This window comes from Anarrhichthys ocellatus, unplaced genomic scaffold, assembly GCF_004355925.1.
Source record: "Anarrhichthys ocellatus isolate YVR2014 unplaced genomic scaffold, GSC_Weel_1.0 scaffold108, whole genome shotgun sequence".
Classification (NCBI taxonomy): Eukaryota; Metazoa; Chordata; class Actinopteri; order Perciformes; family Anarhichadidae; genus Anarrhichthys; species Anarrhichthys ocellatus.
The window spans coordinates 392863-407309 of record NW_022280138.1 but is presented as its reverse complement, the minus strand read 5'-3'; the positions used below and the strand labels follow the sequence as shown (position 1 = coordinate 407309).

At 46.3% G+C, this 14447-nt stretch overlaps 1 protein-coding gene across 1 annotated transcript; it reads left to right on the top strand.

Moving 5' to 3' along the window:
- Positions 1-5: 5 nt before the first annotated feature.
- On the top strand, positions 6-11898 carry LOC116399309 (polycomb group protein ASXL1-like; the record flags this gene model as incomplete). The annotated part of the gene is made up of 11 exons (XM_031876380.1): positions 6-109; positions 2400-2517; positions 2998-3199; positions 5262-5431; positions 5643-5727; positions 6051-6217; positions 6770-6866; positions 7237-7342; positions 7658-8313; positions 8401-8795; positions 8889-11898. Coding segments are annotated over 11 exons (4653 nt in total), but the record flags the coding sequence as incomplete, so codon positions are not given.
- Between the last annotated feature and the right edge of the window lie 2549 nt (positions 11899-14447).

Genomic DNA, 14447 nt, shown 5'->3' with positions numbered 1-14447 from the left:
GTGTGTGTGTGTGTGTGTGTGTGTGTGTGTGTGTGTGTGTGTGTGTAACTGATGTTTTTTATGTTCCTCCCTCATGGACCACCTGTCCTGCTGCTGGCCTAAACAGGAGGTAGGTTGGAGGATCCAAGATCTTCATTACTTATATTAATAACTTATTTTCTGTAACCAAGCACTTGCTCCTGGCACAGTGTGCTTTCATGGTTAAGGCAAACACAATGGGCCCAATACTCTAATTCTGGAAAATGTCACGGTCACCATTTCACCTTAAATGGTTGGCTCTCAACATGGCAGGCGTCTCACAGCTAATGATGCTAACAGCTCTAACTATGGTGAAAGTGCTGACAGAGTAAACAGTGTTAACCTGAGAGAAGGTGCTACGCTTCAGCAGCGGCGCTGTCGGTCTGGACGGCGTTATCAGCTGTAACCACCTAGGCTGTATCGGAGCAGAGCGGCAGCCTAATCTAACCAGTGAAGCACGCTCATATGCACTCCATGCGCTAACATGGAGCAAAAGCATGCACGGCCTGGCAATGTAAATAATACAATACACAATTAAAACATATCTCACTGGTGCTTTATTCTATCATTCCAAATTTTCATGACTTTGTCGATCCAAAGTTCCTAATGACTTTATATCATAATTTGTTTATATCTGTTTTAATTTATGCTTACATTTTTTAATAATTTGAAATACCAATGTATTGGGGGACTCCAGTCAAATGCACCCAAATGCAGTTTTACTAGGTAGAATAGATGGGTACAATGTTTGCCATGGGTCCTGATTTAAAGTTTCTCTCATTATTCGGGGGTAGGGGCACTCTGTCAGTCATTTTAGGGCACACAGTTCCTCATGTGCTCGGCCTATTTTCATTTGACACAATATGCAAATTAATTGTAACTTTCCCAACAAAATAATCAGGTCTGGTATCAGACAGAAAAGTGATGCAATCAACATTTACCATAGCAATGGTTCTGTTTGTCCCATTTAATTGCAAAAACACTTTCTGTGTTTTCAAATAGCAAAACGATACAGAGAGGCATTTTTTCTGTTCAAGACAAAAAGAAGCACACCGCAGTCAAAGTACTATTTCAAGTTCAATTTTGTGGTTTTTCAGGTGGTGACTGTAACATTGGTTAGCTACAGCTGGTGACATCTATAATCAAATCAATAGGTCAAATTGGAGTATAAAAAATGCCAAATGTTACACTGATAACACCACAGGGTAAATACTCTCATCATCTCCCCACTTACTCATTAATATTTTGGTTATTAAATTATATAAAATGATCCCAGACACAGAACTGCTAGACTTGTTCTGCAAAGTGAGTGGACCTGCAACAGCAGCTGTTATTTCCATATAATTTTAATTGTGTTTCTATGAAGAAAAAAAACGTATAGATGCCTAAAAGGATAACATTTAGAATAGTTGAAGGTTTACAGACTTCAGAGTGGTTGAAAGTATTTTTGGGACGGTGGCATAAAGAAAGAAATAGTCTGGATCCTTGTAGACCAGCTGCTATAATCAAACAACAAAGGGATCTGTATCTGTTAATATGGATCATCAATGATCAGTTCGTATCAGCGGCAAAGAGACACATGATCAGTGATCTCTGAAACTTATATTTGCTCCTTTTTTTTCTTTTGTGCTGATCCGATTTGTGATCCGTGATAAGATCTGAACCGTGAGTTTCATGATCCGTTGCACCACTACTAGAAAAGCGCTATACGAGTACAGTCCATTTTTCATCCATTCACAGAATTGAATTCCAATTGGACTGTGCTTAAATGTCAAAGAGAAAAAACATTCAGGCAAGGACATGTCATTTTAAAAGGATATTCTAAGAAGGAGCCTGGCTCTACGTTCCTCCACTGGTGTTATTAGTAGTTTGACATTATTGTATATTATTATGGAAGATTTGAGTATTTACAGTAACATACAAGCTTGTATGTTAATGTTTAGTGTTGTTGCATGTCATATATAGTAAAGTTTAGAGACTGTTGATTGATAAAAGAAGCAGAGAGTGCTCTGCAATACACTGTATAGCAAAAACAAAATCACATTGATGCAAAAATCCAATATTGCCATCAAACAGTCCGTTTTAAGGATTTGGCCAAAAATGACTAATACAACCATAATTATTTGAAAGATGGATACCACAATAGAAACTTTGTGGCAAAATCTCTGACAGTTGAGATGTTAATATCTTCCACCGTGTGCAGTGTATGGTCATATCGCCCAACATTAGCTTTCAGTAATTTCACAGAGGAGGACTGTTATTGCAAGCTTTATTGTAATGCAGACATGAGCACCAGGTAGAACTATCACGTCTTCTGATCTGAATGTGGCTTTATGTCCATTGTGTCCAGTCACATGAATTGTAACTGTGTGTGCGCGCAGTGGTACAGCACCCTTGGCATGCCTGGTCACCATGCTCCACTCCCAGGTGAGGGGAGACCGAGTCAAGAATAGCATCTTCTTCAAGCTGCCTGGACGGATGAGCCTGTTCACTCTCAAGGTACACAAACACCATCCTCTTCTTTCTCACTTTACATTACCATCATAATGGGTGGCAGTCATATATATTGATCCAAAAAGTTGCATTTGAAAAAAATATGTGACAGTTACTCAATATAGTACACAAGTTCCACAGTGAATATCTTTTTCTTGTGAAGTCCAACTGCTGACCAACTTATTGATGAGATGCTCTAGTTCATGATACTCCTGTGCAGACAAAGAGTTGGCTCAGTTGTTTTGTGTAGGGCTAGTCGGGTAATCTATTGCTAAGGAGTTTGTTCACAGGGACACCAAAGGAAGCCAGTATTGATGGGTGGCTGTAATTGCTTGTAGGGATAAATACACCACAGGGTAATCCCAATCTGTTTAATCGCATATTGTTTTGTATACTTGATGCAGAACCACAAAAATCAATTGATAGGAGAAAACCGTCTGATGCGCATCACACATTTAGAGAACATTGTTTTTCTTCACACTGTAGAAGAACGCCCTCCAGTGGACAAAGACTACGTCAGAGTCTGAGACTCCAGCCGAGCCGGCCAGCAGCACCGCCGCCCCAGCTTCCAGCAGCAGCACACCTGCAGCAGGCACGGTGGTGGCTTCTGTCGGCCCTGCCGAGGCCACTGAGCAAGAAAGCTGCGACTCCACTGAGACCACCGCTGCTGCCAGTGGAGACAATGACGGTAATACTACACCACACACAAGATGCCTCTCTAATGGGGGTTTTCCATTACGGTGGGGTAGTCGCCCCAAGAAACACTCAACTCTTTTTTCCCATTACCAAGCGGAGGTGCGGTATAAGAAGTAGCCTACCATGCTCATCACTGACCTGGCTGTGTTTCTACGCACTGTTGTCGTCTTGTGTTTGTTAATTCCGTGTTGTGCGTTGGTACGTGGGTTTCTCTCAACAGACACAAGATTATGACTATTAGGAAAACAACTCCATTGGATTTGTTTCCCAGACCCATGGAGAAACCCTACTGGTATTTCATGTCATTGGTGACCTACATGTGGCCTCACGTGTTTACCGGCAGAGACCCATATGGGGAGAATGTATATTAAAGGCATTCACCTTTCCAAAGGTTGAATAGTTCAGATCGTGTTCTGGTACCAGAGTACGAGGACAGAGTTCTATTGAATACCAACACCAGTGCAGTGCTTGAGCTGGCAGTGAATGAGCATACCTCCATTATTATGTTCTCCTCAAACTGATTATCGACCATAGAGTCACGTTCTGTATATTTAATGATTTCATGTTTTTTGTACAGGGACAAATGTACAGCATGAAATGATGTCAAATACCACAATGATTGTCTCCTGCTGTAGTTGCCTCCTTTCCCTCTTTAAGACTTTAATCGTGCAGCCTGGATCACCTTGCTCAAGGGTACTTCAGTGGTGTTAATGTGGGAGAGGCAAGTGCTGTTGATCCTGCTGTCCTTGGGATAAAACATCCGGTTCTGAAAAGTGAAGCCAACGCTTCATGTCTTAAACCTGCATTCTCTCTACTGTCCACCAGGGGGCAACTCCTCTGGTTGTATAGAAGTCTATGAGAAAATGACTCTACTTCTCTCTTGATTTATTACCTCAGTAAACATTGTAAAAATGAGTTCATGGTCTCAATCTCTAGTTTCAAGTCTTCTTCAATACAGCATGATGTTCATTTCGTACATTATGGTCCATTTAGAGTCAAACAGACCATAAAGCAGGGGATGCTTTAGGGCGGGGCTACACAGCGATTGACAGGTCTCTACCAGAGACATATACGGCGTCTTTACTGCAATGACCCTCCTCCACAGTCCAAATATGGCGACGGCCAAAATCACAGATGGCGATGGCCTAAATGTCCCATATAAGGCTTCTAAACCGCAGTCCACAATCCAGTGGGTGACACCACAGCAGCTACGTCCACTTCTTATGTACAGTCTATGGATAGAACTACTCTAGTTCTGGCAAGAGTAATAAGAGAAAGGACTTGAATCCTACAGTGTCCTAGATCTTGATGGGGCGGCATGGATTATGAACAGAGGGCTTCCTCATCCTCCGACTGGCATCCTATGACACCTGCTGCTCCATTCCTCTGGATGTCTGAGCCCACAGACCCCGGGAAGAAAACTCATTCCAACCATTTCATGTTTTCCCCAAGAAAATTGTAAGGGTGGTAAGCCACCCAGATCCTGAAGTACCTCGTCTCATCATCAGTTAAGTTAGAAGATGAGGGCATATTTCCTAAAAGTGTATTGATTTTTTTAAGTATTAATTTTGGGGAGGTAGTCTTTACACCGTCTCACTCTTTCTGTTGGTGCCCAGGGCTCATGATCATAGCTGAGGGTTGGACCGTAAATTGACTCAAGGGGAGGCTCAGCCTGATGTTTCCAACATTTCAGTATGTCTATAGTATTTGAATGCCAGTGTGGGTCATTCTTTTATTGAACGTCTTGGCAATTCAAATCTGTTCCAGCTTCTACATATCTGTGCATAAAAGTGGCCTTAATGAATGAACAAATGTGCATAAGTACCTGTATAATTTTGTACATGCAAAAACATTGTGAAAATGCATAGTCAAAAATGGCCTTTCATTAACTCCTCTATTCTATAAAATTGAGTTACATCATTCCTTAGGTTGTAGGGGTTAGACTGGTGCAGACAGATAGTGCCAAGTTCAATGCATTCACATCACAAACGGCCTATAATGTTATATGGGTGTGACAGAGTGGAGTTGTAAATGTGTTTTTCTCTGACCTGAAGCCTCGGTGGATGAGAGCTCGTCCAGCGCATCCTGCTCCACAGAACTGCAGACTCTCAGCACCCAGCCCCAGACCCGCCTCAGCAGGGCAGCAGGACAGCAAGGACGCACAGACACGCAGCAGAACCAACATGCTCAACACACCCAGACCAGACTGAGCCGCTCAAGACAGGTCAGCACCATGCAGGAAGCCACAAGCTGCTCCATGTTACAGTGGAAATTACAACATGTGTTCAAGTTTACCATGTTATCCATGTGTCCCTGTCATGCCATGCATTTGGACTTGATCTGTAGAGGGACAGGAAAACAGTGCTGCTTAACATACTGAGTGTAAAATTGTCTACTATGTCCACCTGTCCATCCTGCTATTTGTGTTGCTACAGTCAGGGAGGCAGAGGAAGAAAGCAGTCATGATGCCTCGTGTTGTCCTCACCCCTCTTAAAGTGAATGGAGAGCATGTCCCCTCAGGTAAGAACCAGATTTTGTCTTGAGAACACCTGGATTAACAACACACAAATAATCAAAGCAATAATTCAGAATGCCTATGGGCCTCACTGGTCAGACCTCAACATTATCCTAATTGATAAACCCAACCAGCAGTAAGAATAGAGAGAAGATGAAGCCACTATCTGAAGGCAAGATGTCCTGTTAAAATGCCAAACACTGGTCAGAAAAATGTCCCAGTGTGATTTTGTGTGCGTGTGGTCTTTTATGGTTAGCAGCATAGACCTGCAGATAGCTTTAGCATCTGGCTGAGAGGCTAAATGAAACGTGTGGTTTTGCTGTGTCAGGGCCCATGAAGAGGAGTCGGGGAGGAGTGGATGTAGACTTTGAAACACCAGGCTCCATCCTGGTCAACACCAACATCAGAGCCCTCATCAATGTGCGGACCTTCTCAGCCTTCCCCACACACTCGCAGCAGCAGCTACTGCAGCTGCTGCCAGAGGTGGACCGTCAGGTATGTTTTGTTTCTGTCCTTCCACTTTATCCCTAGCTTTGATACCCCAATAACTACCAAACATGAATTGAATTAGAATCGAGAAAAAGTGTTCTGGACATTTAGTGTAGTAGTAGGAATCAACATCACAGGCCATTGCTCTGTGCCTTTTACCGCTGCCAGATTCATCGAAGATTGTGAATTAACAGCTAAATAGGTAGCAATTGTTGTTGATTAAAAGAGAAAAAAGCTAAAACATGAAGCATTGCATGCATATATATACCTTTGATGTGTAATTGACACACATTAGTCTGTAGTGTTGACAGAATGCTGACCTGCAATCTGTGAATTGTTGGGCAATGCAATGGCTATTACAAGAGAAATATGGATTTTGTCGGATATTGTTGCAGTGTGCTAGCCTAGTTTTTTGTATTTTAGAATTTTGTGAGGCTGAGCTCAAACACTGTTTTTGTCATTTTATGAGTCAATATGATGCATGTGAGGTGTAGGCTACTCCAATCCTCTGGTATATGGTTTTACTGCTATTTATGCATTGTGTCCGCTTTCTTTCAGATTGGACCAGATGGTATGGCTAGACTGAGTAGCTCGGCTCTCAACAATGAGTTCTTCACCCATGCCTCCCAGAGCTGGAAAGAAAGGCTGTCCGAGGGTACGTGATTGGTCAATCATGGACAAGTTGCGACATTTATCTGAGAATTCTGCCAGGCTTTAATATTCAGAAGATGTTGTGAATGAGGAGTAGGCCATACAGTGTAGAAGTACACAATCACAAACACTTCTGCATGATCTTGGTGTATCAGTCCATTTAGGGATCTGATTCAGCGAATGTCCTGTCTTTATATTGCTGCTGGTAGCACTGTCCCGGAACATTACTGCAACTGAAAACCAGCTGCTTATTTTAACAGCTGAAGGGTGGCTAAATCAGGTTTTTAACAAAAATTATACTGGTTATACACTTCAAAAGGTTCAGTTTTGGAGCTATTTTTTTTTAAACCTTCACATGTGTTTGACACATTTAGGTGAGTTCACCCACGAGATGCAGGTGCGTTTCCGGCAGGAAATGGAGAAAGAGAAGAAGGTAGAGGCGTGGAAGGAAAAGTTTTTTGAAGAGTACCATGGGCAAAAGTAAGAGCCAACCCATTTCATCCAAGTCTGAATCCACTATTCACACAACAGCCATATTAGTTTGTCATATTTGGGTCGGTTCCTTTTTAAGTTAACATTTATTAGTTGACTGCTAGTGTCAATAGTATTACTTAGAGAAGCCATGATGTAGATATTCATTTTGACCGCTTGTTTTAGGCTGTTTTTCCATTTTTTTCTGTCCTCCATGTAATTTAGACTACTCTGGTATAACCTACATCAGATAAGGGTATTGCGATATGCAGACAAATCGCAGTGTTTCTACAATGCACTAAAACATAGTTTGTGTACTTGTAGGTCTGGTCTGACACAAGAGGAGTCTTTAAAGCTTACCATGAGTGAAGCCAGTGAAGTTGCAGCCAGTGTGCTGGACAGTGATGTGGCAACTGGTGCGCCCAAGAGACGCAGCGTGGGTCGGCGGAGGAGAGACGGCAGGATGAGAAGACGCACACGGGCAGACCTGCGTCGGCGGGCCCGTCGGACCCTCTGCAAGGCCACTCCTCCTGCCCTGCAGTCAACAGAAGCAGCTGAGGCCAGTGCCGCACTGGACAGCCCGGCAGTTTCTATTGGCTCTCCCATGTCTGACAACACGGTTGTTCTAGGGGAGGTGGTGCTGCAGGCTGAGTGTGGCGTGGAGCTCCCAGTTGAGAGTGCCTCCATAGAGCCAAAGCCCTCTCCCACTCCAGAGCCAGTCACATTGCCACCTCCCACTCCCACTCCCATTCCAACTCCCATTCCAACTCCCATTCCAACTCCCATTCCAACTCCCATTCCAACTCCCATTCCGACTCCCATTCCAACTCCCATTCCAACTCCAACTCCCAGCCCCAGCCCAGCCTCCACCAGCACAAACGAAGAGCCAGAAGCAGCAGCCCGCCTGCTCCCAGAGGAGGCTCCACCTATACTGGCATCCACCTCCTCACCATCTTCTTCCTCCTCCTCTTCTTCCTCCTCCTCCTCCTCCTCCTCCTCCTCCTCCTCCTCCTCCTCCTCCTCTTCTTCCTCCTCCTCCTCCTCTTCCTCTTCTTCTTCTTCGTCAGCCTCCTCGCCTGTTTCCTCACCCTCCTCACCTTCTGATAGACAGGGAGCGTTTGCCGCAGGCCTGGACTCTTCCTCATCCTCCTCAGCGTCCTCCAGTGCTGCAGTCGCTGCCGATCCCCTGGATGACACAGCCTCTGTGGTCACCTCTATTACAGGAGGTACCGCCACCAGCAGCCGTGAGAGTAGCCCCTCAGCCAGTCCAGCCACCACCCCTGTGTCCAGTGCTCAGCTCAAGGAGCAGAAGAGAAGGCCAGATGAGACTCAGGCCTTCTCCAGCTTCCCCGAAAAGAGGCCGCGGCTTGATGACCGTCAGTCCTTTCGTACCACAATTGACAGTGTCCGTTCAGAGAAGCCGCAGCCGACAACAGAGGAGCCCAAGGTGCCACCTATCCGGGTAAGACTTTGTGCACAGAAATAATTTGCTTGTTCAGCAATGAGTTGTTGTCCAGATAAAGTTTGACTCACTGTCCTTGTGTCTCTATCCCAGATTCAACTGTCCAGAATCAAACCCCCCTGGGTCAAAGGTCACCCCACCTACCAGATCTGTCCCCGGATCGTGCCCCCCGGCGAGGGCTCGCGGCGGTCGGGGACGGGGGGCGCGCGCACCTTGGCGGACATCAAAGCCCGTGCCCAGCAAGCCCGGGCCCAGCGCGAGGCCGCTGCTGCTGTTGCAGCCACTGGCGAAGGGGCAGGGCCGGTCGGGGTCAGGCTGCGGCCTGCTTCTGGGCTACCGGATAGCAGCAATGGACGACGAGCGCGAGAGCATCCAGGACCTATCGAACCCGGAGGAGGTGAAGGAGGAGGAGGTGGTGGAGGATGTGGAGGAGGTGGTGGGATGGAGGAGCAGGGATCGTCTTCAGGCACTAATTCGTCTGGAACACAACTACAGCTTCTCAATGTAGAGCCGACGCCCCAGCCATCCCCTTCCCTGTCCACTACCTCAACCTCCATGTCCTTGGAGCCCCCACAGACCCCAAGCCCTCCTCGAGAGGAAGCAGCTGGGGGGTCAGAGGCTTTAGAGGAAGTAGAAACAGCGTCAGCCAGTGTCCAGAGTTCCTCCAATGGGCTCACAGACTCGCTCACTCCAAAGCCTGAGGTGCCTGAGTCTGCTGATGCCCCCACAGAGATGGCTGACCAGGGTTCTAAAAAACCCTCACTGGCCCCAACCTCCATCCCAGATTCCCTTCCCAGGTTCGGGGCTCAGGGTGTGGATGTTATTCAGACACTGGCAAGCTCCTGTCAGTCCAAAGAGCAGGTACAAGGGAAGGAGGCTGGGCTGGGCGGCGTTATCCAGCATGGTTCCTACCATGTGGAACCCCACGAGGTATTCTCTCACTCAGCTGCAGAGAGACTGCAAACAGACGCATCCTCTCCCCAACATGCAGACTCTGGTGGAGAGAAAGACGACGAGGCTGGGACACATAGCGACTCCACGGAAACTGCTTCAGACTGTGAGAATGACATCCAGGAGGATGAGCAGCAGCAGCCTGACCAGGACTGGTGCCCCCAAGTGAGCATCAAGAGAAACGGCCAGCTGGTCATCTGCAGCCCTCCTCCTCAGAACCAGCATCCAGTCATCCAGGCCTACGTTTCCAGCCGTCAAGGTCAGACTGTCATTCAGCCTTGCTTTCCCAATGGCCTGCCTAACCCTCAGCACAGTGGCCCTTATTACCAGGACCACCAGTCTCTCCCCACAGCCCACCCACATGGGAACATTGACACCAACGTTGTGGTCAAAATGGAACCCGGAGATGATTGTAGAGCCTCCGGAGAGAGCTCTACTGAAGACGAGTGTCGTGGAAGTTTAAAGCCCTTTGTCATTCACCCAACTGCTGCAGGTGCCTCCAAGAGACTGGCCAGCTCAGTCAGACCAGTATCCAGTGTTGAGGCCAACAACCCTTTGGTCACTCAGCTACTACAGGGCAGCCTGCCCCTGGAGAAAGTTCTTCCCTCACACTCTGCCAACAGGCTTGAGATCAGCCGATTGCCAGGACCACAAACCAGACCACCAATAGCAAGGACCCTAGGGCCTCGCAACAGGCCTGAGGTCACAGCCCAGTCTCCTAGCCCAGAACTGGGTGCAGCCTCGCAGATCCACAACCAGTCTCCAACAGGTTGCCCAGTGTCCTGTTTGATGGAGGCCCCAGCTGCGCCGCAGTATCAGTCTCAGCAGGCTCCCGGGGCTGTCCCGGTCATCACCTCTCTGCCACCCTCCTCATCCTCCTCCTCCTTCAGAAGCAAGTCAGACCGCAGTTCTCAGACCGCAGTGGAGTCTGCCGTTATAAAAGACTCGCATGGTCCTCAGCCCTCCCAGGGGGTCACTCCAGACAGGCCGCAGCCGACCCACCGAACCATGCCTAATGGCCCCTCTCCTCCCCATGCAGACCCCTGTCCCACAGAGGTGGTGCCTACTGTTAGGATCAACTGGCGGCCCTCACATACTCAGGCCCACCCCTCAAACCAACTGCAGCTGTCTCCTGCACCCACGGTAAAGAATGAAGTAGGTGCACGGCCCTCTTGCCAGGCTCTTGCCAAATTGTTCCCCATTAAACCCATGAGTGTTACCAAAAAGGAGCCGGGGGGCTCTGTGGACGGCTACCTGAGCGGAGGGGCGATGGAAGGACTCCTCAACATGGAGATGACTTTAGCCAGGATGGCAAAGAAGGAGCACAGCAAAGCTACCTACTCCTCTGGCTCTCCCTCCTCCTCCCCCTCCGCCCTTCCCTTCCAGCTCTATGGGAAGTTCCCCAAGCATAGTGGTGTTGGAGGAGTAAGCTACACAGCCAATGTGTCAGTGATGGACAATGGCGGTTTCTCCCGGAGCATGGCAGACAGTGTGCTCCAGCTGCGCCCACGCTTGGCCTCCAGCCAGACCACCCTCAGTATCCAGGCCTTTACTGACAGTACGGCTGAGGAAGTGGCGCTCAAGTGCTCGTGCCGCCTCAAAGCCATGATCATGTGCCAAGGCTGCGGTGCCTTCTGCCATGACGATTGCATCGGGCCCTCCAAACTGTGTGTGTCATGTCTGGTGGTGAGATAGTATGTTGGAGCCCCTGTCACTTGAGAACTGCTCTCTGTACAGTATCAGCAGCAGGACTGGGAGGCTCCACGGTGTACAGAAGCCCGATTAGGCTAGAGCACACAGGAGGAGCCTGACGGGCGAGATTTGTCTTGTATAATATAAGTGGTCTGTATTTTCGTTGTTGCAGATTTTCAGATTTCTTTTTTAGCTGTACTTATATATTATTATTATTATTATTATTATCATTATTATTATTATTATTATTATTGTGAATTTGGGCATGGTTGATTGTAAATTGTGCCTTTTTTGTTTTGTTTCCTCAAAAACATTTACCTCATCTTATCTCGCTCCACCAGTCATCATTTGGTGGGTGCCATTGTTTTGGTCTCCTCGTTTTCTCAGCAAACGGGGACCTATTGTCTCTTTCCGCAAAGAAGTATTTTTTTAACCATTAAAATGAGTAAATGACATTGTTTCACTGGTTTGTGTTTTGACTCATTTCATGGTTCCCTTAAACTCCTGTCTGCTAAGTACGATGACCAAATAAAGTGATCATAAACGGTGATAGGATCCTTGCAGCCTTTGATAATCACAGATACTGACCCAGACGGGCCTGTTTGTGCAGACTGTATGAAGATTCCTCTGTGAAAGTCCACCCTGTTAAAGATAGCTGTGGTCCATGCCATGTACTACAAGGGCACAATCACCAATACAGTTGTATTATTAAAGGCAGCTAATGCACAACTTGAAGGGGGGAGCAGTGTCATTTATTAGTTCATGATTGATGCATAACATACCAAACATTTAGTATGTCTTGCAGTTGTTAATTACCTAATCGCATGCATGGTAAATGCTCATTTTGTATCCTAGGGGGAGAGTTTTGTTTATTCCCTTTTGTTAGTGATACTCAACACAACACTGATGATCAGTAGTATCGATACAAGTATTAGTGATCTGCCCACTCCTACATTATGGAGGAATGCTGCTGGGAGACTGGAACAGCACACACTGATACAGCACCACAAAGTTGGAGGGATTTGGCAAACATCTGTGCACAGTCTGGGCTGGAGCCTCCCAAGTCCAGATGAAAGACTGCAAAGGGAGGCAGGAAGGAAATGGGTAATACACGTGACTACAGTACAGTGCCTTGCATAAGTATTTACCCCCCTTGGATGTTTTCCCCTTTTGTTGCTTTTATACATGAAATCATGGTCAATATAATTTGGCTTTTTTGACAAGAATTTGCGAAAAAAAACCTCTTTAATATTTAATATCAAAGTGAAAACAGATTTTTACAAAATAATGTAAATTAATTAAAAATATATAAGGTAAAGTAAAGATTGCATAAGTATTCACCCCCTTCAGGTCAGTATTTAGTAAATGCAGTGTGTGTGTGTGTGTATGTGTCTCACTCAGGCTGGCACATCTGGACACTAAGATTTTTCTCTATTCTTCTTCAAATCAGCTCAAGCTCTGTCAGGTTACTCAGGGATCGGGCGTGAACAGCTCTTTTCAAGTCCAGCCACAAATTCTGGATTGGATTGAGGTCTGGGCTTTGACTTGGCCACTCCAGAACATTCACCTTGTTGTCTTTGAACCATTCTGTGGAGCTTTTGCTGTATGCTTGGGGTCGTTGTCTTGCTGGAGAATAAATCTTCTCCCAAGTCGTAGTTCTCTTGCAGACTGAGTCAGATTATCCTCCAGGATTTGGCGATATCTTTCTGCATTCATGTCCCCCTCTACCTTTACAAGCCTTCCAGGGCCTGCTGCTGAGAAGCATCCCCAGAGCATGATGCTGCCACCACCATGCTTCACGGTGGAGAGGGTGTGTTTGTGGTGATGTGCAGTGTTTGGTGTTCACTAAACATAGCGTCTAGTCTGATGGCCAAAAAGCTCAATTTTTGTCTCATCAGACCAAAGAACCTTCTTCCAGTTGACATTGGAGTCTCCCACAATGCCTTTGGGCGGATTCTTTCTACAGTGTCTTTCTCTTTGCCACTCTCCCATACAGCTTAGACTGGTGAAGAACCCGGGCAACAGTTGCTGTATGTACAGTCTCTCCCATCTGAGTCACTGAAGCTTTGAACTCCTTCAGAGTGGTCCTAGATGTCTTGGTGGCCTCCCTCATCAGTCCTCTTCTTGCCCGGTCACTCAGTTTGTGCGGACGGCCAGCTCTAGGAGATTTAAACAAGTGCCATACTCCTTCCATTTCTTAATGATGGACTGAAGTGAACTCTGTGGGATGTCCAGTGAGTTGGAAATCTTTTTGTAGCCATCTCCTGACTTGTACTTCTCAATGATCTTTTCTCGGAGTTGCTTGGAGTGTTATTTTGTCTTCATGTTGTAGTTGTAGCAGGAATACTGATGAACCAGAGACTGGACCTCCCAGACAGGTGTTTTTATACTACAATCACTTGACACACATCAACTGCACTCAGGTGATCTCCATTTCACTACTTGTGACACTGCTGGCATCAACTAGCTGGACTTCTGTTGAATTAGGTCAGTCACTTTAAAAGGGGTGAATATTTATGCAAACACTTATTTTACACTATATCTTTTTAATTAATTGACATTAGTTTGTAAAAATCTGTTTTCACATTGACATGAAAGAAGCTTTATTTGCAAATTCTTTACAAAAAAGCCAAATTATATTGACCATGATTTCATGTATAAAAGCAACAAAAGGGGAAAACATCCAAGGGGGGTGAATACTTATGCAAGGCACTGTACATCAGGAGGAAGGTATTGCATGTGGGAAGCTGTGCACATATCCTTTAGTGTACACATATGATAAAGGAGCTGTGGTCGCTTTCACTGGCCCTGGTAAGATCTTAACTGATAAGTGACCAGGTAATAGCTTCTCCTGCTTCTTCTCTTAGCATTTGTATTCAAACTTTGCATTACATACAGGGAGGTTCTTTTTCTTGTTGAATCAAACGGTCCTAAATTTAAATTAAAGCTGCAAGCAGCATTGATCGGGCCCTCGCAACTTCACACACGTCAAGGGTACTGGCTGGACTC